Source organism: Microcebus murinus, chromosome X (assembly GCF_040939455.1).
Source record: "Microcebus murinus isolate Inina chromosome X, M.murinus_Inina_mat1.0, whole genome shotgun sequence".
Lineage (NCBI taxonomy): Eukaryota > Metazoa > Chordata > Mammalia > Primates > Cheirogaleidae > Microcebus > Microcebus murinus.
This window is the reverse complement of record NC_134136.1, coordinates 35,129,413-35,154,833: the sequence shown is the minus strand read 5'-3', so window position 1 is coordinate 35,154,833 and position 25,421 is coordinate 35,129,413. Positions and strand designations below refer to the sequence as shown.

General features: G+C 39.4%; 1 protein-coding gene across 2 annotated transcripts in view; it reads right to left on the bottom strand.

The window, feature by feature from the left end:
* The window catches only part of RNF128 (ring finger protein 128), an 87,507-nt gene that overhangs the window by 31,524 nt on the left and 30,562 nt on the right, over nucleotides 1-25,421 (bottom strand). The window contains exon 1 of one of the 2 annotated variants that reach the window (XM_012751140.2): nucleotides 21,102-21,820. The exons of the other annotated variant lie outside the window; for it this stretch is intronic. Coding sequence (XP_012606594.1) covers nucleotides 21,102-21,585 — 484 coding nt within the window. The 5' untranslated portion in view covers nucleotides 21,586-21,820. Of the gene's footprint in view, nucleotides 1-21,101; nucleotides 21,821-25,421 lie in introns of those variants that run through there. 2 annotated transcript variants of the gene reach the window in all.

Here is a 25,421-nt window from a genome sequence, read left to right as displayed (position 1 = left end):
CTCTTAGTTCCTGTGAGAACTGGTTGTTGAAAAGAGCCTGGCACTCCCTCAATTCTCTCACTTCCTCTCTTGCCATGTGATCTGCACTGCAGGCTACCCCTCCCCTTCTGCCATGAATGGAAGCAGCCTGAGGCCCTCATCAGAAGCCGAGCAGGTGCTGGTGCCATGTTTCTTGTACAGCCTGGAGAACCCCATGAGCCAGATAAATTATCTAGCCTCAGGTATTCCTTCATAGCAACACAAATGGACTAAGACAGTAAACTGGTACTGAGGAGTAGGTTGTTGCTATGAAGATACCTGAAAATGTGGAGGCAGCTTAAGAACTGGGTAACGGGCAGAGTTTGGAAGAGTTTGGAGGGCTCAGAAAAAGACAAAAACACAAGGGAAAGTTTGGAACTTATTAAGAATTCAAAAATAGTGGAGGCTTGGCAGCTTCCATCTAGATTTCAGAGGATGTATCAGAAAGCCTGGGTGCCCAGGCAGAAGCCTGCTGAAAGGGCAGAGCCACCACAGAGGGCCTCTACTAGGGCAGTGCCCGGCAGACCTGTGGGAGCAGGGCCACTGCCCTCCAGACCCCAGAATTACAGAGCCACCAGCAGTGTACAATCTCAGCCTGGAGAAGATGCAGGCATGGGACTCCCACCTGTGAGAGGAGCTATGTGGGCTGCACCCAGCGAAGCCATTGGTACGGGGCTATCCAAGGCCTTGGGAACCCACTCCTTACACCCATCTGCCCAGGATGTGCAACATGGCATCAAAGGAGATTATTTGGGAGCTTTAAGATTTAATGTCGGCCCTGCTGGGTTTCAGACTTGCATGGGGCCCTGTTACCCCTTTCTTCTGGCCAGTGTCTCCCTTTTAGAATGGAAGTGTTTACCCAATGCCTGAAGTACCACTGTATCTTGGAAGTAAAAGATTTGTTTTTGATTTTACAGGCTCACAGTAGTAAGGAACTTGCCTTGAGTCTCAGATGAGACTTTGGACTTTTAAGTTAATGCTGGAACAAGTATTGGGAAGGGATGACTGTATTTTGCATGTGAGAAAGACATAAGATTTGGGGAAAATGGTTGGTTTGGGGTCATGGGGGCGGATTCCTCATGAATGGCTTGTGCCATTCTCACAGGAATGTGTTCTCACTCCTAGTTCCTGAGAGAACTGGTTGTTGAAAAGAGCCTGAGACAACCTCCTCCTCCCATCTCTCGATAACTCCTTTCTTGCCATGTCATCTGCACGCAGGGTCTCCTTTACCTTCTGCCATAAGTGGTAGTGGCATGAGGCCCTCACCAGAAGCCAAACAGATGGCTGGCGCCATGCTTCTTGTACAGCGCCCAAAACCATGAGCCAAATAAACCTCTTTTCTTTATAAATGTCCCAGCCTTAGGTATTACTTTATAGCAACACAAAGGGACAAAACACCTACTAACTAGCCATTAGTTAAAATCTAGTCTGTTACAGAATATGCATTAGGACAGATTAGCTGTTGATTACAGAACTGGTTCCTAATGTTCTGTATTGTTACAAATCATCTTCTGGGTAAGGGGTTGGTGGCAGTGAAGGTGACCAAAATCACCTTTTATTGTTACAATTTTTAAGCCAAGAAATGAAAGAGGGCATACAGCCATGGTAGTACAGCAAGTTGCCTTTCTTTCTTCTCTGTACCCCCAGATACTTTTGCTGTAGGTTTTTTTTAAATTAATTAATTTTTTTGAGACAGAGTCTCACTCTGTTGCCCGGGCTAGAGTGCCGTGGCATCAGCCTAGCTCACAGCAACCTCAAACTCCTGGGCTCAAGCAATCCTTCTGTCTCAGCCTCCCGAGTAGCTGGGACTACAGACATGCGCCACCATGCCCAGCTAATTTTTTCTATATATTTTTAGCTGTCCAAATAATTTCTTTCTATTTTTAGTAGAGACGGGGTCTCACTCTTGCTCAGGCTAGTCTTGAACTCCTGAGCTCAAGCGATCCTCCCCTCAAAATCCCACAGTGCCAGGATTACAGGCGTGAGACACCACGCCCGGCCCTTTTGCTATAGTTTTTAAAGGCAATACTATATAGGAGGCCGGGCGTGGTGGCTCACCCCTGTAATCCTAGCACTTTGGGAGGCCGAGGTGGGCGGATTGCTAAAGGTCAGGAGTTTGAAACCAGCCTGAGCGAGACCCCGTCTCTACCAAAAATAGAAATAAATTAATTGATCAACTAAAAATATATATACAAAAAATTAGCCGGGCATGGTGGCGGATGCCTGTCCCAGCTACTCGGAAGGCTGAGGCAGGAGGATCGCTGAGCCCCGGAGACTGAGGTTGCTGTGAGCCAGACTGAGGTTGCTGTGAGCCAGGCTGACGCCACGGCACTCACTCTAGCCTGGGCAACAAAGTGAGACTCTGTCTCAAAAAAAAAATAAAATACTATATTAGGGAGATGGGTCACAGGCTTGATATAGTACAAAAAGTCTCCAGCAAATGGAGTCCTCAGGAAACAACATATATAAGATACCAGAAAATGAAAAGCAACACTGTTCAAAAGGTCACAGATGAATAATTTGTAGATGACATGTCACACTCACAGGTAAACAATTCTTAGAATTGTTATATAAAACACTTGTCCTGGCTGGGCCTGGTGGCTCATGCCTATAATCCCAACACTCTGGGAGGCCAAGGTAAGAGGACTACTTGAGATCAGGAGTTTGAGACCAGCCTGGGAAATATGGCAAGATCTTGTCTCTACAAAAAACAAAAAAATTAGCCAGCATGGTGGCACACACCTGTAGTCCCAGCTACTTAGGAGGCTGAAGCAAGAGGATTGCTTCAGCCCTGGAGGTCAAAGCTGTAGTGAGCTATGATCACGCCACTGCACTCCAGCCTGTGCAACAGAGCAAGACCTTGTCTCAAACAAAAACAACAACAAAAATAAATACCTAGTCCTGCCTGGACTATTCTGATTTCCACTAGTAGTTATGTTTGGTATATCATTAAGAACCCATGGGCTACATCAGAAATTCTCCAATTTTTGGTCTTAAGACCCTTTTATACTTATAAAGTTATTGAGGATCCCAAAGAACTTGTGTTTATCTTGATTATTTCTATTGATATTTACCATATTAGAAATCAATACTGAGGAATTTATAAAATGCTTATTTAAAATAATCATAAATACATGTTAATATAATCAACATAACTGTATTCAAAATAACTATATTTCCCCCAAAAAATGTAATAAGGAAGACTGGTACTGACTGTCATTTGTGAAACCTCTTTAATGTCAGACTTAATAGAAGATAGCTGCATCTTCATAGCTGCTTCTGCATTAGACCTGTAGTGATATGTTGTTTTGTTTGAAGAATATGTAGGAAATCTATACTCACACAGATACACAATTGGAAAATTGAGGGGTGTTTTAATAGTATTTTCAGATCATTTAGATATTCTTCTTTGATACTACACCAAAACTCAACAAGTGGTAGTTTCTTAAACATTATGTGTGAGGTAGAATTTGAAACCATATCAATAAACTCTTTCTACGTGGTTAAATGAAAATCCATTGGCCTATCCCCAACACTGAATGGGTCTTTTATTCATGCATGGTTTTGTAATATCATGCATTGGTCATTTGGAAAATATTCGCTCACTGAGTTAGGCAGATCTTCCATATAGTAACTCATTTCAAGATTAAACAATAACAAAATCAATTGTTAGTATCACCACTGATCTCATTAGAAAAGTCTAAGTATTGGGAAATTATCCAGCTCATGTGGTGAATAAGTTTTTCAAATTTCTAATTTTTGCTTGAAAATTTAAATTGTATCATTGTCAACAAATAGATCCATTTGTTTTCCTTGAAATGACAGGCTTACCTAGTTCATTTTTGAGAAAAAGTCTTCCAAATACTACCTAAATCTAAATAATTGCTTTTTGTCAGTAGGTTTTTTTTATTTGTTTTTGAGACAGAGTCTCACTCTATTGCCCAGGCTAGAGTGTCATGGCGTCAGCCTAGCTCACAGCAACCTCAAACTCTGGGCTCAAGTGATCCTTCTGCCCCAGTCCCAAGTAGCTGGGACTACAGGCATGCGCCCCCATGCCCAGCTAATTTTTTCTATATATTTTTAGTTGGCCAATTAATTTCTATTTTTAGTAGAGACAGGGTCTCGCTCTTGCTCAGGCTGGTTTCAAATTCCTGAGTTTAAGTGATCCTCTCACCTCGGCCTCCCACAGTGTTAGGATTACAGGTGTGAGCCACCAAGCTGGCCTGTCAGTAGGTTTTAAAATTAAAAGTTGTTTGAAGAAAGTGGTAGTTGAGCTCACAACTCAGTCATACAAGTGTTTTTACTTCAGACAACTATCATACTTCAGTATGTTGCAGAAGTGCTTTGTGTTACTTCCCATTTCATCACACAGAAATACACACACACACACACACACACACACACACACACACTATATAGAGAGGTACAGAGAGGATATTTAATAACATTAATTATTTTTATTGATTCATCAAGGACATTCTTAAGTGAAACTGGCATTTTCTTTTTCCTGTAAGTACATGGAGGTAGAAAATACAATTAATACAGTTTGGTGCTCCTGTCTTAATTTATGCTCCTGTACCAGCAGTTTTACCCACCATTGCTTTTATATCATCTGTGTAAGTATCAACACAGTGAATAAGGCAAATAATGTCTAAGTATTATTATAAAAATAATTTTGACCTCATGGACCTCCAAAAGACTCTCTGGGACCAGCCGTCCCCAAATCCTATTTTGAGAACTATTGGGCTAGAAGATCATTGATCCTCAAATTTTAATATGCATGAGAATTATCTGGGAAACTTGTTAAAACACTGAGCTTCCTGGGCCCCATTCTCTGATTCATTATGTCTGGGGTGGGGCTTGGGAATCTGCAGGTTTAGCAAGTTCTGTGGGTTATTTTTGCTGCATGTGGTCTGTGGAACATACTTTGAAAAATACTGGGCTAGAGTCTGATTACAGTTTCACTGATGTTAAGGCCAAAGAGTTCAGGATAGTAGTCCAGTCACTCTGTCTAGATCAAGACCAATCCTTTACCATGCTTAGAAAAGTTCTAACAGAATTATTTTGTTTTTTATCAGTATGTGATATACTTCATCTAGAAAAGTTTTATAATTAGCCACATCAGAAATAGTCCCATTCCTTTTCTGTTATTATTAACATTTTTATCTCTAGTGTCACCATTATCTTTCACCTAAATCACTATTAACAACCTAACTGGTCTCCAAGCCACCAGTCCTAGCTCTTCAATTCATTCTCCTCATGGCTACCAGAAAAATTTTTCTGAAAGGAAAAAATTCTTTTGGTAAAGGCCCTTAAAGAGCTCCATTTCACTTAGAGAATAAAGTTTAATCTTTTTTATATAAGATCCTGACCCATCTGGGTTAGATGTCTCACTTTTATACTATCTAGTACAGACTTCCCTTACGTCATCTGGTTTACTTGTCCTTCACTAAACGCTGGACTTCTTCAGGTTAGGGACTGGGTCTTTCATCACTGTATCTATAGCACCTAGCACAGTGCCTGGCATATAACAAATGTCAAATAAATTTTTGGTGAATGCGATTTTAAATATACTATTTAAATCTTGATTCAATCTGAAAACAAATTCACATTTTAAAGATAATTGTGGGCTGGTCCGAAGGTAGTGAACTCCTTGTTCTACTACTTTGCCCACTTCTCACTACCATACTTGACTATTCTAAAAAAATAAAATAAAGATAATTGTGGTGAACAGAGTCTAAAGGTGCACCTCCTCTCTGTATATAAAGATGGCATATCTAGACAGAATATGTCTGCCTATAGCAGGGCCATATCAAATAAATATACAGATAAAAAGTTAAACACTAATCCTACTATATAGACCTTGGGTTTTTTTAGTGTGATGCTTACTGCCACAGTGCTGACTCTGTTGAAATCACCATATTGCCATAGCTGCACTAATGGTGGCAATAATCTCTCTCCAACCTTGGACTTGGCTACACCTCAGTTTCAGACTTGCATTCATTCAGATGTTAGAACAGATGCCATTTTAGCCTAAGGCTCAAGTTAAAACACACTCATCCTGGTTCACTAGGAGAATGATGGTTTGGGCACTTATGTTGGAGGTTCAGAGGGCATAAAAGAGAAGCGTTGAAGCAGCTGAACAGGTTGAGTCTCTACACAACCTTAAATTTGTGCTGATACTGAGGAAAAGAAAATAATAAGATATGTTATTGCAAGGCCATGTAGAAGTTATAGTATATATGTTATTAGTAAATAGAGTTTCTGTAATTATATTATCAATTTTATGCTAATGTTTTCTATTGTCATAGTTTTTGTTTTGTGGTGGTAAGGTTTCTAGAAACCAAATTCAACATTTGCTGCTGCTGTTTATTAATACTTTTGGAAAGAACACTAGTCAGTAAACACTATAGCATCAATGTATTCAGTCCCTTGGGATAATAAATCGCACAATATCCAGAGCTGTTCAGAATCTGATAAGAATACCTGATGGTAGAAGGTTAAGCAACTATAACTAATAAGATATATACAACAGGTTAAAAATAATTAGATTGCTTGTTGAGCAGTAAAAAAAGGGTAAATGATTAAGAGACTTTGGGGTTTCTGGGAAAGAAAACTTAATACAAATGAACATTAGAAATTATGGAGATCCTTTTGTACTAGTATTTGTTGTTCCTGATTTGCTATCATGTAAAGCCTTGCAAAGGAGAATTCCACTGAATAAACTGTTGCTGTATCCATGGGCAAACACATGGGTACACAACTAGGCCATTGCCTGGACTTAATGAAACCTGGACATGAACTCCATCTCTTAACACTTTACTCTCAACCTTTCACACCAGGTAGAACTAGTACAAGAATATGTAGAAGATACATGCACTCTGTACCCTAAATGTTACCAAATTCTAGACAGTGCCATTTTCGTGTAGATCTGAAAGTCCTACCTAAATTGATATTTGTGAGGCTTTATTTATTATTTTTTAAATTAAATTTAATTTAAAAACTTTTTTAGAAACAGGGTTGTTGTGCTCTGTTGCCCAGGCTGGAGTGCAGTGGCCCAATCATAGCTCAATTGATATTTGAGTGTCAGACTAAAACATTATTATTAGCCAAAATAAGTGCAATAGAGGCTAAAAATGTGAGCTCCTTGGAAAAAGAGAACCACATCATTGTTTATCCTTATCTATTGCCTGTTCACTCCTCTCCACCTACCACAACAACTAGCAAAATGCTGGTCATAAAGGGGTGTTCAAACTTTTATTGAAATTGAAACCTCTTTTTCCATGTATTCTTTTCAGGTATAGTTTGTAATAGGAGGATTAGGTTGAATGCCGTATTTATCATTAAAGTTAGGAAGAGTATTATGTTAGAGAGAAGGTATTCATTTTGACCTGGCCACAAAACCCAAGGGTGCAAAAGCTCCAGTAGTCCAATTAGTTAGTATTCCATTAGGCATCCAAATTAGAGAAAATAATTTGGTATGCCTCTGCATAACTTTTGGTATCATATAGGTACCAGAAAATTCATAAGAACATTCTAGTCTCTAAGTATATTAAATTGTCTCCTGTATGAAGTATTATAAACACTAGCTTCTGCACTAAGGCCTACACACTAATTATAAAAAACACGGACCTGTTTCACTTATGTCTTTATCCTTTCACAATAAATTGTTTCTGAAAGTCAATAATGAGAATAAACCTAGTCTGTGTAACTACACTTTGAAGCCACATTAACCTGATATAAAAGGTACCATATTAGTACACACACAAAAACTAAATGTTTGTCATCACAGTTGAAAACATTTTGTTTTTATCATAGCAATCAATGTTAGTTTATTGGTTTAGTCACTCCCTGACATTGACAAAACTTTGATTCAGTTAAAAAGATGAGGCCAGCCTAAAGGGGGGTAGGAGAGGGAGAGAGAGAGAAAACAGAAGGGAGAGAGAAGTTGTCAAGTACAGGGTAATCAGAATCAGCGTTTTCCAGATGATATTTCAGATGTTAAGTATTTGGAGAGCAAAAGGGTTCTATAGATAAATAAATTCATTGAACAAAGTTAAATAGGGTTTCTTTAGCATATTAGAGGTTCTGAGAAGCCCTGCAGTGATACACATGGCCAGTCCACAAGACTGGCCTATAGATGAGGGTGAGGCAGTGATTAAACCATCTTTTAATGAACCAGGATATGCACTAAGCACTTTACATGTATTATTTAGTTTATCCCTCACAATAACCCTATAAGGTAGAGACAATTGTCATTCCCCACTTTACAGGCAAAGAAATTGAATCTTAGATCAATTTGGCTGAGGTCACAAAGCTATTACATGAGAGAGTTGAGATTCATACCAAAACCCATCTGATTCCTAAGTCCTTTCTCTTTACCACTGTGCCAGCAAAAGGACAAAAGCCATTCCCATTGTTAGAACTTAATACCTTGATTTTAAGGGTTTACTGTTGTTTAATACACAGGGAGAAGGAAGACAAGATAGATGTTTCAGTTTCTTGATTATGTGATTTCTCCCTGCATTTCTCAGAACTGCCCAGAAAAATAGCATTAGCGATGTCAGTTTTTTCTTCTTTATATATGAAACAATTATATATTTCACAATGTGGTGGTAAACAGCTATAATAACCAAAGGAGAAGCATTATGTTTAGTAGTAATAAAATTGTTATTAAAAGTTTAAAGAGAACTAACATTTACTAAGTACTCACCACATGCCAAACATTTTATTTACAACATCACAGAAAGTAGGCATTGTTATCCCCCTTTTTATGAACAAGATAAATGAGATCCAGGATCACATATTTATTAATTGGTAAAGCTGGAACAGGTGACTCAAGGACACCTGTTCTTCCATTGCAATATGCTGTCTCCCAGTTTCAAATGGAACACATTCACCTTGGGTATAACAGTCTGAAATAAAAATAGAGCGATCATGTAGCTTTCCTTACCATCAAAGGATAATTTGTTGGCCTGTAATTACATTACTCAAGGTAAGTCAATTCTTTTGTCTTGTTAGCCAGTTCAACCAAAAGGCATTAGTCAGACAGGAGCAGCAAAAGGGTGAGGGATGGGAGTTGGGTTAAAGGAGGTGACTGGTGATTTTATACTGGCCAGTTTCAGTCTCTCTTACACATCCTGCCCTCCTGCCAAAATTAAATGCTGGTAGTGAAAAAGAAGAATTTGACTGAAACGCCCCTACAACTGTGTTCAATATACAATAGGTTGTTCACGGTTCTATGAATGAAAACCTCACTCAGTATAATCACATTTTTCTAGCCTTCATCCAAGTGACTGTTGAAATTCTCTAAAATAAGAAAAGATGTACAGTCATCCGTCTATATCTGTGGGTTCTACATCCATGGATTCAACCAATTGAGGATCAAAAGTATTTGGAAAAAAATGTCTGTACTGAACATGTACATGAATGTTCTTGTCATTGCTCCCCTAAATAATAACAACTATCTAACATTTATATTATATTGGGTATTACAAGTAATCTGGAAATGAGTTAAAGTATAGGGAGGATGATTATAGGTTATATGCAAATACTGCAACATTTTATATAAGTGACTTGTGCATTCTTGGATTTTGGTATTTGCAGAAGGTCCTGGAACCAATTCCCCATGGATACCAAAGGACAACTGTACTTGAAAATATATTGATGGCTAACTAAGCCACAAGTTAAAATTAAGGTATACTCTTTTAAGACTTTTTAGGAATATTACAAATGCTATTAAAATAAGTCAAGGTGAGGAAGAAGAACCTTGGTCAACATGACAAAGTGAATAAGTGGAGAAAACTCTCTAAACCAGCACAGTTGGGAAGAATATAATAAACTATGTTTTATGGGGCTATCATTATGAACAATAACCACAACAGAAACACTAATGGGTTATATTTCAAAAGTTCATGTGTAAGCCAGTTCTTTGGAACTAGAGACAAGACATTTTCCCATAGTAATGTTGCTAAATAGTGCTTGGGCTTGCAAATGAGCCCATAGATTATTCCATGTAAAAATGCTTTGAGGGCTAAAAATTGCAAAGCAAACAGAAATTATTAATATCTAACCCACATTTGTAATAAAGCTTTTCAGAAAACAATATCACTGTAAGATATCTAAGGCAAAACAAAAAAAAAGCACTTAAAATTTATCTTGAATACGGGTACATGAGAAAATGCATATTTAATCAGGAGGATTACATGGTTGATGGGAGCTTTCTGTGGAAATTATGGAAGTTATAGATACATTTGAGGTCATTAGATATTGACAGTACTGGTTTGTTATAATATTTAATTTCACTTCAATGGAAGTGGAATCATATAGAAGGAAACACCAAATTTTTTAAAAGGAAGAAAGGATCCGAGAGAGAGAGAGAGAGAGAGAGAGAGAGAGAGAGAGAGAGAGAGAGAGAGAAAGAGTGAGTGTGTGTGTGTAAGATTAATTCTACCAGAATTAATCAAGTTATTTATTTATTTATTTATTTATTTTTGAGACAGAGTCTCGCTTTGTTGTCCAGGCTAGAGTGAGTGCCGTGGCGTCAGCCTAGCTCACAGCAACCTCAAACTCCTGGGCTCGAGTGATCCTTCTGCCTCAGCCTCCCGAGTAGCTGGGACTACAGGCATGCGCCACCATGCCCGGCTAATTTTTTATATACATATCAGTTGGCCAATTAATTTCTTTCTATTTATAGTAGAGACGGGGTCTCGCTCTTGCTCAGGCTGGTTTCAAACTCCTGACCTTGAGCAATCCGCCCGCCTGGGCCTCCCAGAGAGCTAGGATTACAGGCGTGAGCCACCGCTCCCGGCCCTTAATCAAGTTATTAAAGGCAGAGGAAGGGGGTAGAAAAGTAGGACACAAAATGCATTCTAAGAAGAAAAAAAATGGTACCAAAGCAACCCCTAAATTTGACAGTTTCTTGTATAAACCACCAACTGGTAAAATTTTACATATCAGAGTATAATTTCAAGGGAAATGCTAATTTTAAAAACAAGTAATTCAATTTTTTTGAGACAGAGTCTCTGTCACCCTGGGTAGAGTGCAGTGGTGTCATTGTAGCTCACTGCAACTCCAAACTCCTAGGCTCAAGTGATCCTCCTGCCTCAGTCTCCCAAGTAGCTGAGACTACAGGTTCATGCACTACTACGCCCAGCTAAAATTTTCTATTTCTAGTAGAGACAGGGGTCTCACTCTTGCTCAGGCTGGTCTCGAACTCCTCAGCTCAAGAGATCCTCCTGTTTCTCTAGCCTCCCAGAGTGCAAGATTACAAGCATGAGCCATTGTGCCCAGCCAAGTAATTCAATTTTAATGAGCTTGTATGTTCTGTATATTATTAATAAAGTATAAAATAAAAACACCATGATTCCCCTCTACCCTTACTCTAATAAAATTTCCTTCTCTTTTCTAGAATGACAAAACCTATCATCATCAGATGAACCCAGTGTCTCATGGGTGAAAATTACCAATATATTAAATTCTTCATAAAGCTGTTAAACTTAGCACTAATCTTAAAAGCACTGAACAGAATAGATACTGAAGGGGGCTAATGGGGACAAGCAGGCCTCTTCTGGGAAAGAACCGAAAATACAAAGAAAGGTGAGGTATGTGTCCTTCTATGTGGGGGAGGGCAGAAAAAATACAAATAGTGATGTAATAGGTAAAGAGAAGAGAAACATTCCATGCTAAAATCGGAAAAGTGAGTCCTCAAAGTTCTTTTAGTGTTCAAGGTCCATTTTATATTTGAAGAAGGCACTTAGTGTTAACAATAAAGGATCACACTATCATATGGGTTAGATATATTCAAAAAGCCAAAGTAATTCTTAAATTCTTATAATAGTCTGTAAATCATTTCTATAATTACATATGCTTTGTTCTTGTAGCTAGTCACATTATTAATGCTTTCTTTATGATTCATCAACACTATTGGAACATTTTGGGTTTTTAAAAATAACTAATTTTCCTGATTATAAATGTGAAACATATTCACTATAGGAACTTCAGTAAATACATAAAAATAATAACAAAGAGAACAATAATCACCCATAAATTCACCAACAATGTTAACATTATGGTGTATTTTCTTTCTAAAAGTGCTTTTAGTTGCAGGCAGCATTTAACTAAGCCACTTCAGCATTTTATCCAAAATGACAAGTTAACATCTAGAGAGAAACATATACCTCCATCAACAAGTGAGTTCCAGTACCATCTTCTTTCAAAAAAGGTCAAAATGAATAGGGTTAACTTGAAATCACTTATTTGTACCTAACTTGGTCATTCAAGTATTAAAACCAAATAATTCACAATTAGATTCTGAACTTAACAACCTCCATCAACCAGTTTCTCACAGCTCAGCATAAATCACCAAACTTTCCTTTCGTAAGAAATCAATATTGTACTAAGCCTATGGGTAAATTCAAGCAGTAACTACTTACCATCACATACAGAAGGTCATACATACAGATGAAAAAGAAAAAGACAGAACAGGAAATAATAACAAAGAGCCCTTGTGTTCCACTTTGAACACAGGGCTCCAAGGTAGGTGTTACACAGCATAGTGCGGCAACTCTGAACTGGCTTAGTAACTGCATCAAAAGGTGCATGGTGATGACTGTGCTTGCTAATAACTCCCTACAGTATGTAGCTGAGGATTACCTCTGTAACACTGCTCCACTGCAGTGAAAAAGACTGTTTCTATAGGTGACTGGGCTACTATCACATGATGCCAGAGGTCCCTCAAGAGACAAAGTTGACAACTGTGCTGTGTCAAAAATTCTTCATACTGAGATGTGAGGTGGTCTTCTGGAGTTTGGTACTATTCTAGTTCTTGCACTGGGCGCTGATTACACAGGTGTGTTCACTTTGTGAAAATCCACTGAGCTATAAACCAATGATTTATGTACTTTTTTTGGTGTGTATGTGATACTTCCATAAAATTTACATATACAAAAAAGTATTTATCCCTAGGAAATATTTATGGTGCCTTATCAAATACATGTTGGGGAAACCTCAAAAATAGTTTAAAGCTCAGTAGCCATCATGATATAATAAAAGAAAAGCTATTTTACTCAATGAAGTGCTACTTAACCAAAAGCAACAGGGTAACCAAGTAAAAACCTCAATTGTGAAAAAGACATCACCTATGGAAATACTGTGGGAGAAAAGAAACTAAAGCACAAATGGTGATCAAATCCTTTAACGGACCCAAGGCCACAACAGGCAATGAATACAAGTTAGATCAGACCACTTTTATGGCTAGTAAGTATATTTTTACAATAAACCCTTGTGGAGCATATCTTTGTTTTAAATGCCCCAATTCACACCCCTGCCCATCAACATTTTTGCACTTTCTTTCTGGTAGCTAACAGAAGAGAGGCTCAATCCTCAACCCCCAGTCGATGGCCATGACCTTCAACTATAAGAGAACCCTCTTATGTTTTTAATTACATGGGGAAACACAATAAAAAGCAGGATACAAACGAGTATATAGAGTATATAATTACAATTCTTTAAATATATATGCAGAGCTAAAGAATAAAATGACAACACCTCAAAATGCTAAAATGATTACAACTACAGATTTCTGTCTTCTTTTAATTTTTTTGTATTTTCTTAATACTACATTAATACTCCTGAAAAATTAACCATTATCAGAAAAGGAACATACAAACTTATGCCTATGCATTGAAAAGGAGAGAAGAAGGAATATTAATGGTGCTGTCTCTGTGTAGTGGAATTATGGGTATTTTATTTTTAGTTTTACACTTTTCTGTGTTTTCTAAGTTTTCCACAAGAAGCATAATTAATTTTTTTAATTTTTAATTTTTTTGTAGAGATCGGGTCTTGCTATGTTGCCCAGGCTGGCCTCAAATTCCTGACCTCCCAAAATGCTGGGATTACAGGTGTGAGCCACCTTGCCTGGCCCATAAATAATTTATAATTGGAAAATAACTTAGAAAATGTCTTTGGTAGTCTGCTCTCTTTCCTCCATTTAAGACTGGGAACAGAGATTAAATGTGGCATTCTGTATATGATAACACATCTTCCAGAGACTAAGAAGAAAAAAAGTTCTTCATATGCTTAGAAAACAATTTGTGGAGAATTGGTTTTAGGACCTCCCAAAGATACCAAAACCCATGCATCCACAAGTCCCTTATATAGAAATGTTGCAGTATTTGCATATTACCTACCCCCATTCTCTCCTACACTTTAAATCATCTCCAGATTACTTATAATACCTAATGCAATGTAAATGCTAGGTAAATAGTTATTATACTGTATTATTTAGGAAATAATGACAAGGAAAAAAGTCTATACATATTCAGTAGACTTTTTTTCCAAAACATTTTCAATCCTTGGTTAGTTGAATCCACAGATGCAGATACAGATACAAAGGGCTGACTCTATGTCCCCCTTCTTTTTTTTTTTTTTTTTTTTTTTTTTGAGGCAGGGTCTCACTCTGTCACATTGGCTAGAATTCAGTGGCATCACCACAGCTCACTGCAACCTCAAATTCCTGGGCTAAAGAGACCCTCCTGCCTCAGCCTCCTGAGTGCTTCGACTATAGGTGTATGCTACCACACCTGGCTAATTTTTCTATTTTTTATAGAGATGGGGTCTCGCTCTTAGGCTTCTCTGGAACTCCTGACCTCAAGCAATCCTCCCACTTCAGCCTCCCAGAGTGTTAGGATTACAGGCACGAGCCATTGTGCCCAGCCCTATTTCCCCCTTTTCAAAAAAAAGGGTTTTTATTTTATGTTATGAAATTTTATATTCACCAACATGTTCAATGGAAGCATTTTTTTTTTTTTTTGAATAGAGTCTCACTCTGTTGCCCAGGCTAGAGTGCCGTGGCGTCAGCCTAGCTCACAGCAACCTCAAACTCCTGGGCTCAAGCAATTCTTCTGCCTCAGTCTCCTGAGTGGCTGGGACTACAGGCATGCGCCACCATGCCCGGCTAATTTTTTCTATGTATTTTTAGTTGTCCAGCTAATTTCTTTCTATTTTTTTAGTAGAGACAGGGTCTTGCTCTTGCTCAGGCTAGTCTTAAACTCCTGAGCTCAAACGATCTGCCCGCCTCAGCCTCCCGGAGTGCTAGGATTACAGGCGTGAGACACCGCTCCTGGCCGTCGATGGAAACATTTTAATTGGAGACACAAATTGAATGCTGGTATAAATAGTTTTTAAAACATAAAAAAAAAAGCACAGAGAGAGCTCAATATAAAAATTTAAAAACTAATTTGTCACTATTTCCTTGCTGCCTAGGTCATTTTGCCATTAAAAATCCATAAAACTGGCCCATAATGGTGATCACCATAGAAATCAGAGAGCCTGTAATCTTGAAGAATTTGTATGCTCTTATTCCTGCATGCTCTTCCTCCTGACTCTACATTGCTTAAGAGGGCAGGGACTTTACCTTAATTATTTTGTATAGTCAGACAAGAAGCACAATATCTAACAGACAGTAGGCATTTGATAAATGCTCAATGAATTGAATTCCAGTTCCCTTCCATTAGATACTTTTCCAGTGAATCTTATGATTCTCTGGCCTTAGAGTTTTTGGGTGTTTAATGCAATTCAACAAAAATTTCGGGAGTACACATAGCACAAAGGTTCCTATAGGAAATACAAAGCTTAACAAAACATTAAAATGATTACAGTCCAGTAGGAAGGTAATATACGTAAACAAATAACTACCAGCAAAATGCAGAAAGAACTATACGATGAAGTGCTATGGAAACAAACAGAGATTACTGTACTCTGTTTTGGGTGTAGGCTGTGGTGAAAAGAGGAAAAGAAGGAATTAAGAAATGCTTCAAAGACCAGGCAGCATTTGTGTTGTATTTTGAAGGACTGTGAATTCTTGACCAGCAGAGCTAGGAAGAAAAGGGTGTGTAGGCAACAGCAGAAGTATAAGCAAAGGAATGTTAATGGCAAAAGATAAAGAATGTTTAGGGTTCAACATGAGAGAAGAGCTTTGAAAGTCGCCTGGGGCCAGATTATTAAGAGTCTTGTTGTATGCCATGCTGAGCTTTGTAGTCTAAAGTTTATAAATAATGGCATGTATGTGATCAAAGCTGTGTTACGGTAGCAATAATGGAGGAAAAACTGCATACAGAGAGAAAACAACTGGAAGCAAGAAGACCAATCAAAAGGCTAAGTATTTTTTCCCATGAGAAGACACAGGAGCTGAAAGTAAGATAATGAAAGCAAGGGAGAAGGGGACATACGTGAGAATGTTTAAAGTAGAATCAACAGGATGTGGTAGCTATTTATTAGAAGGGGAGTGCTGGAGGTCTGGGATGCAAAGGAGAAGTGTTAGATGAATGAATTAATAAAATAGCAGAAATGAAACAAAACAGAGGCAAGAGAAGCAAGAGACTGGGAGAATTTCAAAGGAATGGTCAACAGGGTCAAATACAGTAGTACAGAGATAGCTAGAAGGACATATTTGAAAGTGGATTTGGGAATGGTATTTCACATTGGTAAATCATTGCCAGGCAATCTCTTCTCATCCTCTTTTGAACCTCTTTACTAAAAAGGTTTTTTTTTTTTTTCAAAGTCAACATCCTAGGGAAAAAATAAAATAAAAACTAAATGTAAAAGGGGAGAGAAAGAATTGGGTGGTAAAAAAAAAATCAGTATAAAGTATTATTCCAAAGTCCTTTGTAAATGGAAAGAAGATTGCTAGCTAGAGGGAGAAGCAGTTATTTGAAAAAAGAATGCCAAACATAGGAGGGCAAAAGAACTTTTTCTTGTAAAGAATTCATTCTACCTACCCTATTCCTACACGGACCAAACTGGAATTTCAGGTAACATGGACTTTGAAGTACTCTAGGCTATTTGTTTCCAATTATATTCCATAAACATGGGATTCAATTTACATTTTCTAAAATACATTTAACTATCTTAACTATGATTAAAAAATAGAAGCTTCCTCTATGCCAGACATTGTGCTAAACGCTTTATCTGCATAATCTCATTTAATCCCAGCAACTTTAGGAGGAAAATTTCTTATTATGTCCACCTTACATAGGAGAAAACTGAGACTTAGAGAAGTAAAATGACTGGCCTAAGATTTTAAAAATACTAAGTGACAGAGCCCAACCTCTTAATAAATCTGTTCTACTGTCTTTCAACAATATACACAAGCAACTGTTTTATATATCAGACTATCCCATTGGAGACCTCCAAATCATTAACTTAAACTGCTTGGTTCATTCACTTTTTTTTTTAAACAGCCCTCAGGAATAATGCTTTTCCTGCCATTGCATTGCATATGTTTCAAGTTCTTGTAAATGTGTCACGGATTATGAAGGTTGTAGCCGGCATGTATGCCTGCGCATGTTGACTCAAGGAAAATTGTACAAGCAAGTACACACACCTCTTCACCCCAGGGGGGCTGTGCTCAGTTAGACAGCAGGCAAGGCTCTGGCCCATCTGGTGAAAGCAGAACAGTTAGTTGCGCAATAGTGAGAACATGCTTTACGTGTCTCATCGTGACAATCCTACATTTTAGATGGCTTTAGTGCTCACACTAAGACTTGGCTGCTTCTTATCTGATTTTCATATTTAAGATAAGCAATCCGAATAGTAATTAAACTTTAAAACCAAACTTTCCTCCTAATTTCCTTCCAGGTTTCTGGACCAATTTCACTGAAATATATCCAGAGGTAGCAAGGCAAACTGTTAATAAACATCTGTCATTTGTAATTATTTAATCTGTGTGAATCAGGACTTTCTGAGTACTTTGCAACCAAAATAAAAGGCAGAAATAAACTGCATGAGTTGATGGTAGGCTACAACTACTTTTTGTGAAACTTTGGTATACATAAAAACAGCCTCATTTTCCTAATTGATTGCTCTTTATATAGTGGAGTTTCTCTCTACTAAAAAGACATTTTTTTTTTTTTTTTTTGAGACAGAGTCTCGCCTTGTTGCCCAGGCTAGAGTGAGTGCCGTGGCGTCAGCCTAGCTCACAGCAACCTCAAACTCCTGGGCTCGAGTGATCCTTCTGCCTCAGCCTCCCGGGTAGCTGGGACTACAGGCATGTGCCACCATGCCCGGCTAATTTTTTATATATATATCAGTTGGCCAATTAATTTCTTTCTATTTATAGTAGAGACGGGGTCTCGCTCTTGCTCAGGCTGGTTTCGAACTCCTGACCTTGAGCAATCCGCCCGCCTCGGCCTCCCAAGAGCTAGGATTACAGGCGTGAGCCACAGCGCCCGGCCCTAAAAAGACATTTTAAAGCAACTGTTCTAAACCAGTTAGTTCTATTACTTGAAACAAACATATCTTCATGGTCACCGGATTGTGAAAGGTGAGTGTGGACACTCTGCACAAGCTCTGACAAAGGACAAACAATCCAAGGGCAGGACCCTGAGAATGAGTGAAGAGAGATTGTGTAAACAAAGGACGAAAGCAATGGCTTTTCCACATTTGGTGGCCTCTGTGTAATTTATGACAATTTATAATGAGTTAATCAACATTTAAGCCCGTCCTACCTCTGCCACTATGATCCAAGATAAGTCTTTTCTGACCAGAGATTAAAATGAAGCACTAGGCTTACTCTCAGGAATGAATAAAGCAAATACAGCACTTTGCAAACAAATATTCAATAACAGATGAGGATGAAATGCAAAGTAGTTTCTCCAGGAGTTCAAGGGAAAAAATGTGATTCCATACTTCAAGTAGTTTGCTAGCTTTTCTGGCTAGTTTAATGGTAAACTTGACTATAGCCATTATCTTGGATAATATTAAGTTTTTAAAATATCTAAATGCTTTTCTGAATGTATAATTAAGTGATCAATATTTAGGGCTTTATTCCTATATGATATCTTGAAATGCAACAACCATAAATGGATTCATAGTGTCTTCATGTCTTCAAATCAACAGTTGGATAATCATACATTTGTACATTAATTTTTTTTGCACCTTGTTAGCATAGGTTACTATTATATCACTCACTGTTTATTATCTGCTAGGTATATATTATCCTCAATAATCACAGCAATGTAAATATTATCTCCATCTTACAGTTGGGGAATCTGAGACTCAGTAAATAATCTGGCCAAGGACACAAAGCTATTATGTGGTACATCCAGAATCTGATTCTCAATCTTGACTACAATGCTTACGCTTTTCCTAGTACACCATATTGCCTCTCAATAAAGTGAGGTGCTTGTAGAGTGCTTAGAACATAGTGGGCGCTCAACAAATGTTAATTTTATTGTCCCCTAAAACTATCAGATAAATGTTTTTAACAGAAGTAAAATGAAAATGATCTAAATTGGAACTCTCTAATTAAAGAAAATTCTTTAATTACAAAATCATTTGTGCAAATGAATCTCTTTTGAAGGAGACAAAGGCAAACCCTTGCAATTAGACAGCCAACTGAAATGTAAAGACTTTAAAATTTGCTAAAGTCCTTATTTTTCATTTTGACTAGCTTTCAAAAAGTAATTTCATCCACTCAACCTGAGAAAACTGATTTTAAAAAAGTAATTTCATTCTAATCAATGCATTACCAATCAAGAGAAATACAGTTCCTCCTTTAATCAATATAAAATCTAAGAACCACAGCATTTTAGAGCTAGATCTTAAGAGTTCATCTAGTTCACATTTGTCTCTGTACCCTATGCTCTTGGCTCCCACCCCCTACTGCTATACTACCTTTTGACACATGAATAATTTGTACAAGGTTACAAAGCTGGTAGAGGCAAAAGAAGGGACTAAAAGAACTCAAATCTCCTAAATTCCAGTTCAGTGCTCTTTCTATTATACCCTCCAGCCTCTCAATACAAGTGCTCTCTAGACAGGACTAGTTACATTGTTTTAAGAAAAACAGAAAACCTCTAGTAGTCAAATAAACAGATTCATCTCTCCAGTGACTCCTAGAATGCTAATCCTACCAGCTAACCTTTCCCGAGAACAGATGATGTACTATACTGTGCCAAATTCTTCAAGGTGTCATTTCATTTTATCCCCAAGGCAAACCTGTGGATAAGTTTTCTTATTATTCATTCCCATTTGACTGATGAGAGAACCCAGACTCAAAGACTTCAAATAAGTTGCCCAAGGTCACAGGACTGGTAAGCAATGGGGCAGGAATTTGAATCAAGATCTGACTTGAGGCCCAGCTCTTCAGCTCTTAACAACTACGATATACTGCTATTGACGTGTCTCAATGTGTCTCTATACTGCTATTGACGTGTCTCTACCTTTTCCTCCAGTTTTTTTTTTCTTTGTCCTTGGGGGCACTATATACATAAGTTATGGATAACTAATCACAAATAGGGAGGTTTCTGTACAGATAACTGAAGGGGGGAAAATAGTAACCCCATACTAGTTCCACACATTTAAGAACAACCTGGACTATTTTTTCCCAAAGTCCAGGCCTTTGCTAGCCTCATGCATAAACCTCTTCTTTCTCAATAACGTTAGTTACCTGTTTTGCAACTCGATAGCCTAAATCAGATTTTTCAGAGGCAACACTGATACCAACAGTCACTTGGGACTTGAGACCACCAGGCAGAGAAGAATCCAAGAGCTAAGCAAAGTTTCCACCAAAATTGCAATGAGGTTAACAGGGCACAGTAACACAATCTAGTACCTGATACCTCGGGAACACGGAGAGAAAAACAGGGAGAGAGCAGGGGAAAATCTGCTGCTGGCCTGAGGCTGTTAAACAGCAGAGTAAGGAAGGGATTTTCAGGCGATCTTCTTCCCAGTCCTATAAAAGCCAATGCCCACTACCACTTAATCCAAGGCGAGGCACCCTTGACATCAGGAAAAGAGGACGCAAAGAGCCCAAACAGTCCTCGATTTGCCAGCCTCCGCCTGTCCCCCGTTTGTCTTACCCTTTTCCACCAGAGAGGCAAATTCTGGACGATTTTTTTTTCCGCCCAACCCCCACCGCGCCTAGTGAATCTCGGGGAGGACCCTGCTCCACTCGGTGGGGGCAGAAATGACACTCGTTTCCTTTCAGGGTAAGGGGATAGAGGGAGGAGGGCACTGAGGAAAATAAGAGAAACTGGCCTCGGTAGAGGTTTGGAGGGGTGCAATTTAGTAGCTGCACTCACCCGGGTGAGACATGGGGATGACCTCATTGCGGGTCCCCGGGAAGTTGAAGATGACGGCTCCAGACGCCCCTCTCTCGTAAGCCAGATGGATCTTGTCCGCGAAGGTGCAGCCCCCGCCGCGTTGGATGAGGGCCAACCAAGAGACTTGCACCGTGCTTCCCCAAACCGTGGGCACCGTGAAATTCGTGTGCGGGTTACAGGCGTTGAGTGCCCCGGGCCCGTCGGGCGGTACCAGGACCCCAGCCACAGGCTCCAGTGGCGAGTCCTGGCCGTACACGCCCTCCTCGCTCAGCTCCCACACGGTGCGGTTCACTCCGGGGTGCGGGACCCGCCAGGACACGTTGAGGTACGCGGTCCACACAGCTTCGGCCCCCCGGGAGCCAGGGGCATGCGGACTCAGTGCCAGCAGGAAGCACCACGCCAGCAATCGGGAAGAGCCGCAGCCACCGCGGCAGGAGACCCCGGCCCCGGGCGGCGGCCCCATGGCGCGCGAGCTCCGCGGTTCCTTCGGCCCTTGGCACGCGCCCTGCGGACGCTTGGCAAGACCCTGGCCTTGACCAGGTGCGCGCCAGGTGGGGCGGGAGCGGACGGAGACTGGCGCGCCGCGAGCTAGGTCGGAGCCAGGAAGCACGTAGCGTCAGCGGAGAGAGGCTGCCGCAGACGCAGCTCCTGCGAGCTCCAGTCCTCGCCTCTACAGCTGCGGCCGCGCCGGGCTCTGGGGCTTTAGCACGAAGCTCCGCCCCGCTGACTGGGGGTAGAGGTGGCTGGGAGGGAGGAAAGGACACTGCGGGATCCGCCTCTTAAAAGGGGAACCGGATGGGAAGCATTAGAGTAGGAGCTGAGGCTGGGTGGCCAGGTGTGTCGCGTCGTTTTATAAAAAATGGACGGGCGAGAAACTATAGGATCTGTGAACGTTAAAAGATTTCTGGTAGGATTCGACTCCGTGTGGAATTGCAAGCATACAGCTTTCCCTCCTCTAATATTTGCCTAAAGGGCGTTTCGGGCTCACGGTGCCAGAATGTGAAAGTACAGGACTTCCAAACAGCGCAGACCCTAAGGGTATGAGTTGTAGTCAAGAGAATTTGGGTAGGCGGGTAGAATGTGGGTAGAATCAGGCTGTTTACTGATACTCTAGAAGGAGTAAGGGCAGAAAAACCGCGTTGTTACCCCTTTTTACTGGCTCCAAATGGCACCTTTCTTCTTTCCTGCACCTAACAAGCGTCAGACTTGTGTATTTCCTTCTCACCCTCACCCCGGGCTAAATATACTGCATCAGATGTCTCTTCTAAAAGTAATCTTAGTCCTCACAAAAAGATCACCGTTTTCACACACCTCAAAACCAAGCCTTTTTTCTTCACCTTCAGCAAACCAGGTTTACCCAAACGAATATTCCTGCGCCATGCGTCACCTTAACTACTTAATCTTCCTCCATTTCCCACTAACTGAAAGCAGCCTGACCCACCTAGGCAATTCACTCATGGCACTATTGCATTATGATTTATCCTTACTTGAGTAAACAAGTTTTGTCTACCCTGTCAACTATTACATTTACTAAGTGCTCAATAAATATGCATTGAATTAAGCTGAATTAATACACCTAGTGTCTGTCAGTTATGAATAACTTTTGACCTTGGGAAATTTCTTTGTGCCTGAATTTCCTCATCATCTGTAAAAGGGGGATAATAATAGTGCGACCCCCTAGAGTTGTTCAGATGATTAAATGAGTTCATACATGTAAAGCACTTAATACAATGCTTAGCAGAGTATAAAATTTATGTTAAATACTATTATTAAACAGGTTCAGGGACACAATAATTCTAAAATAGTCCTAAAGTTGTTACTTTGAGGTAAGAATCATAGAAAATGATGTGCAGGATATTGTCTTAGCCACTTTTTCAGTTCAAAGAAATATAATCTACTTTATCTAGTCCAGCAACACTCCCCTCAACTCTTGCCCCAACATTTACTTAATGTTATTCCCAAAGATCAAGCGTGGGACAATTCTGCATTTGTTACTCTTATAGCTCAAGAGAAACCTAGAGGAAAATTAACATCATATACCAAACAGAACATAGAATATAAATAAATGGGCAATTTTGTGAAATACGAACCCTAGGTATTAAAAGGGACTTTAGAAGTCAAGGTGGGGCATATGGGACCAATAGCATAGTACCCTGAAATACTGATGACAATCTCTGAGATAAAAAATCACCTAGGGGAAAAGAAATGAGTAGGCCCAGCCATCTTAAGAATTGGTGCAACTCCAATTCTAGGAATGGTCTGAATTTGCTGGTGAAGAACACTCAAAATTCAATCAATCAATGTTGCTTAAATGACAATGAACTATATCATATTTCGAAGAAACAATGTGTTCAAAAGAAAGGTACTTTATAAGTTATCTACAAAAATAAAATTCAGAGAGACAGTCATGTGTATTCATTAGTTTCTTAAACATTTATTGCCCATCTACTATATGCCATGGTCTAAGCATTGGGGTACAAAATCAAATAAGACAAACTCTGCTCTCACAAACTCATAAATTAGCTTTGATGAGAAAGACAAGTAAAATGATAATTGCAATATAGGGTGACATATGTATTTAGAGTGAGCATTATGATAGAGGTACGCAAAGAGGGTAGTAGTGGATAATAGAGAACAGACACCTATCCTAGACTGGGAAGTAAGGAAAAGCTTCCAAGAAGTTACACCCATGCTTGAGTTTGAGATGATTAGCCATACTAGGCAGAAAACAACACAAGGAAAGTCACTGAGACATGAAACAGAAAAAGTTGGGAAACTACCATTACTACAGGCCCTGTACATGCAAAATGGTTGGAACTTAGAGTACAAGGAGGATGGTAAGAGATAAAGTTGGAGAGGTATGCAAGGACCAGTTCTTGAGAGTCCTTTGGATAAAGCTAGGGAGTTTGGACCTTATCCCAAAACAATGAGTAATATCAGGGTTTAAGCAGGGAGTAATATAATCAGATCTGAAACCTAGAGATAAATATGGTTTCTCTGTGGATAATAGATTAGAGGGGACAAGAGTAGCAGCAGGGAGCCTAGATAGAGCCTAGCCTCATCTCTTGGTGGCAGTGCTCCAGAGACGAATGTGGCCTGGGCTACATGAGTAGCAGAGATGAGAGAAGTGGGCAGAATGGGAATGTGTTATGCAGGTAGAATCAACAAGATTTGATTTGGGGGATGAAAGAGAGGGAGGAGTTAGGAATTGCTCTGAGGTTTTTGGCTCAGAAGACTGGATGGCATTCAAAAAGGGACTACAGAGGAGGGTTTTGAATGTGTAGAGCGGGTAGGAGTAGAGATGAGTTCACTTTAGATATACTGATTTTGAGGTTATGATGTAACCAGATAACGCTGTTTTTGGATTTTCTGATTACTGAACACCAACTAAGTCCAAGCACTGGAGAGGCAGGGGTATATAGAGACAAAAGAAATAGTTCTTGCCTTCAATGAGCTCGCGGTCCAGTGGAACAGAGAGGTAAACTGACAATAACAGTACTGTGTAATAAATGTTATGACCGACAAAAGCATAGGTGCTAGGGCAACATGGGTGTGTCTGAGTCTTTAAGAACTAGTAGAGTTACCCAAGCAAAGAGAGTAAGTATATTCAGGAATAGGCAATAATGTATTATATGAAAACACCAACGAACAGTTAGCATTCAGTAGTTAGGTATGGCTGAGATGTAAATTGCAAAGGGGGAGCCCAGGGAAATGAAGCTAGTCAAGTAGGTTGTGCCAGAACATGAAGAGTTTGGAAAATTTGTGTTTATTTTTTATTTCAGAATATTATGGGGGCACAAATGTTTTGGCAACATGAATTGCTTTTGTACAGTCTGAATCAAAGTTATAAGTGTGCCCATCACCAGATTGTGTGCATTGTACCTGTTAGGTGTGATTTTATCTCCTCCTCCCCCACCTGCTTGATTTCCATTGAAGTTTACTTCCAAATGTGCACATGAGTGTTGACCAATTAGTTCCAATTTAAGAGTGAGTACATGTGACGTTTGGTTTTCCATTCTTGTGATACTTCACTTAGGAGAATGGTTTCCAGTTCCATCCAGGTTGTTACAAAAGGTAATAGTTCACCATTTTTTATGGCTGAGTAGTACTCCATGGTATACATATACCCCATTTTATTAATCCACTCATGATGGGCACTCGGTTTGATTCTACATCTTTGCTATTGTGAATTGTACTACAATTAAGATTCGAGTACAAGTATCTTTTTGATAAAATGGCTTTTTTTCCTTTGGGTAAATACCCAGTAGTGGTATTGCTGGATCAAATGGTAGGTCTACA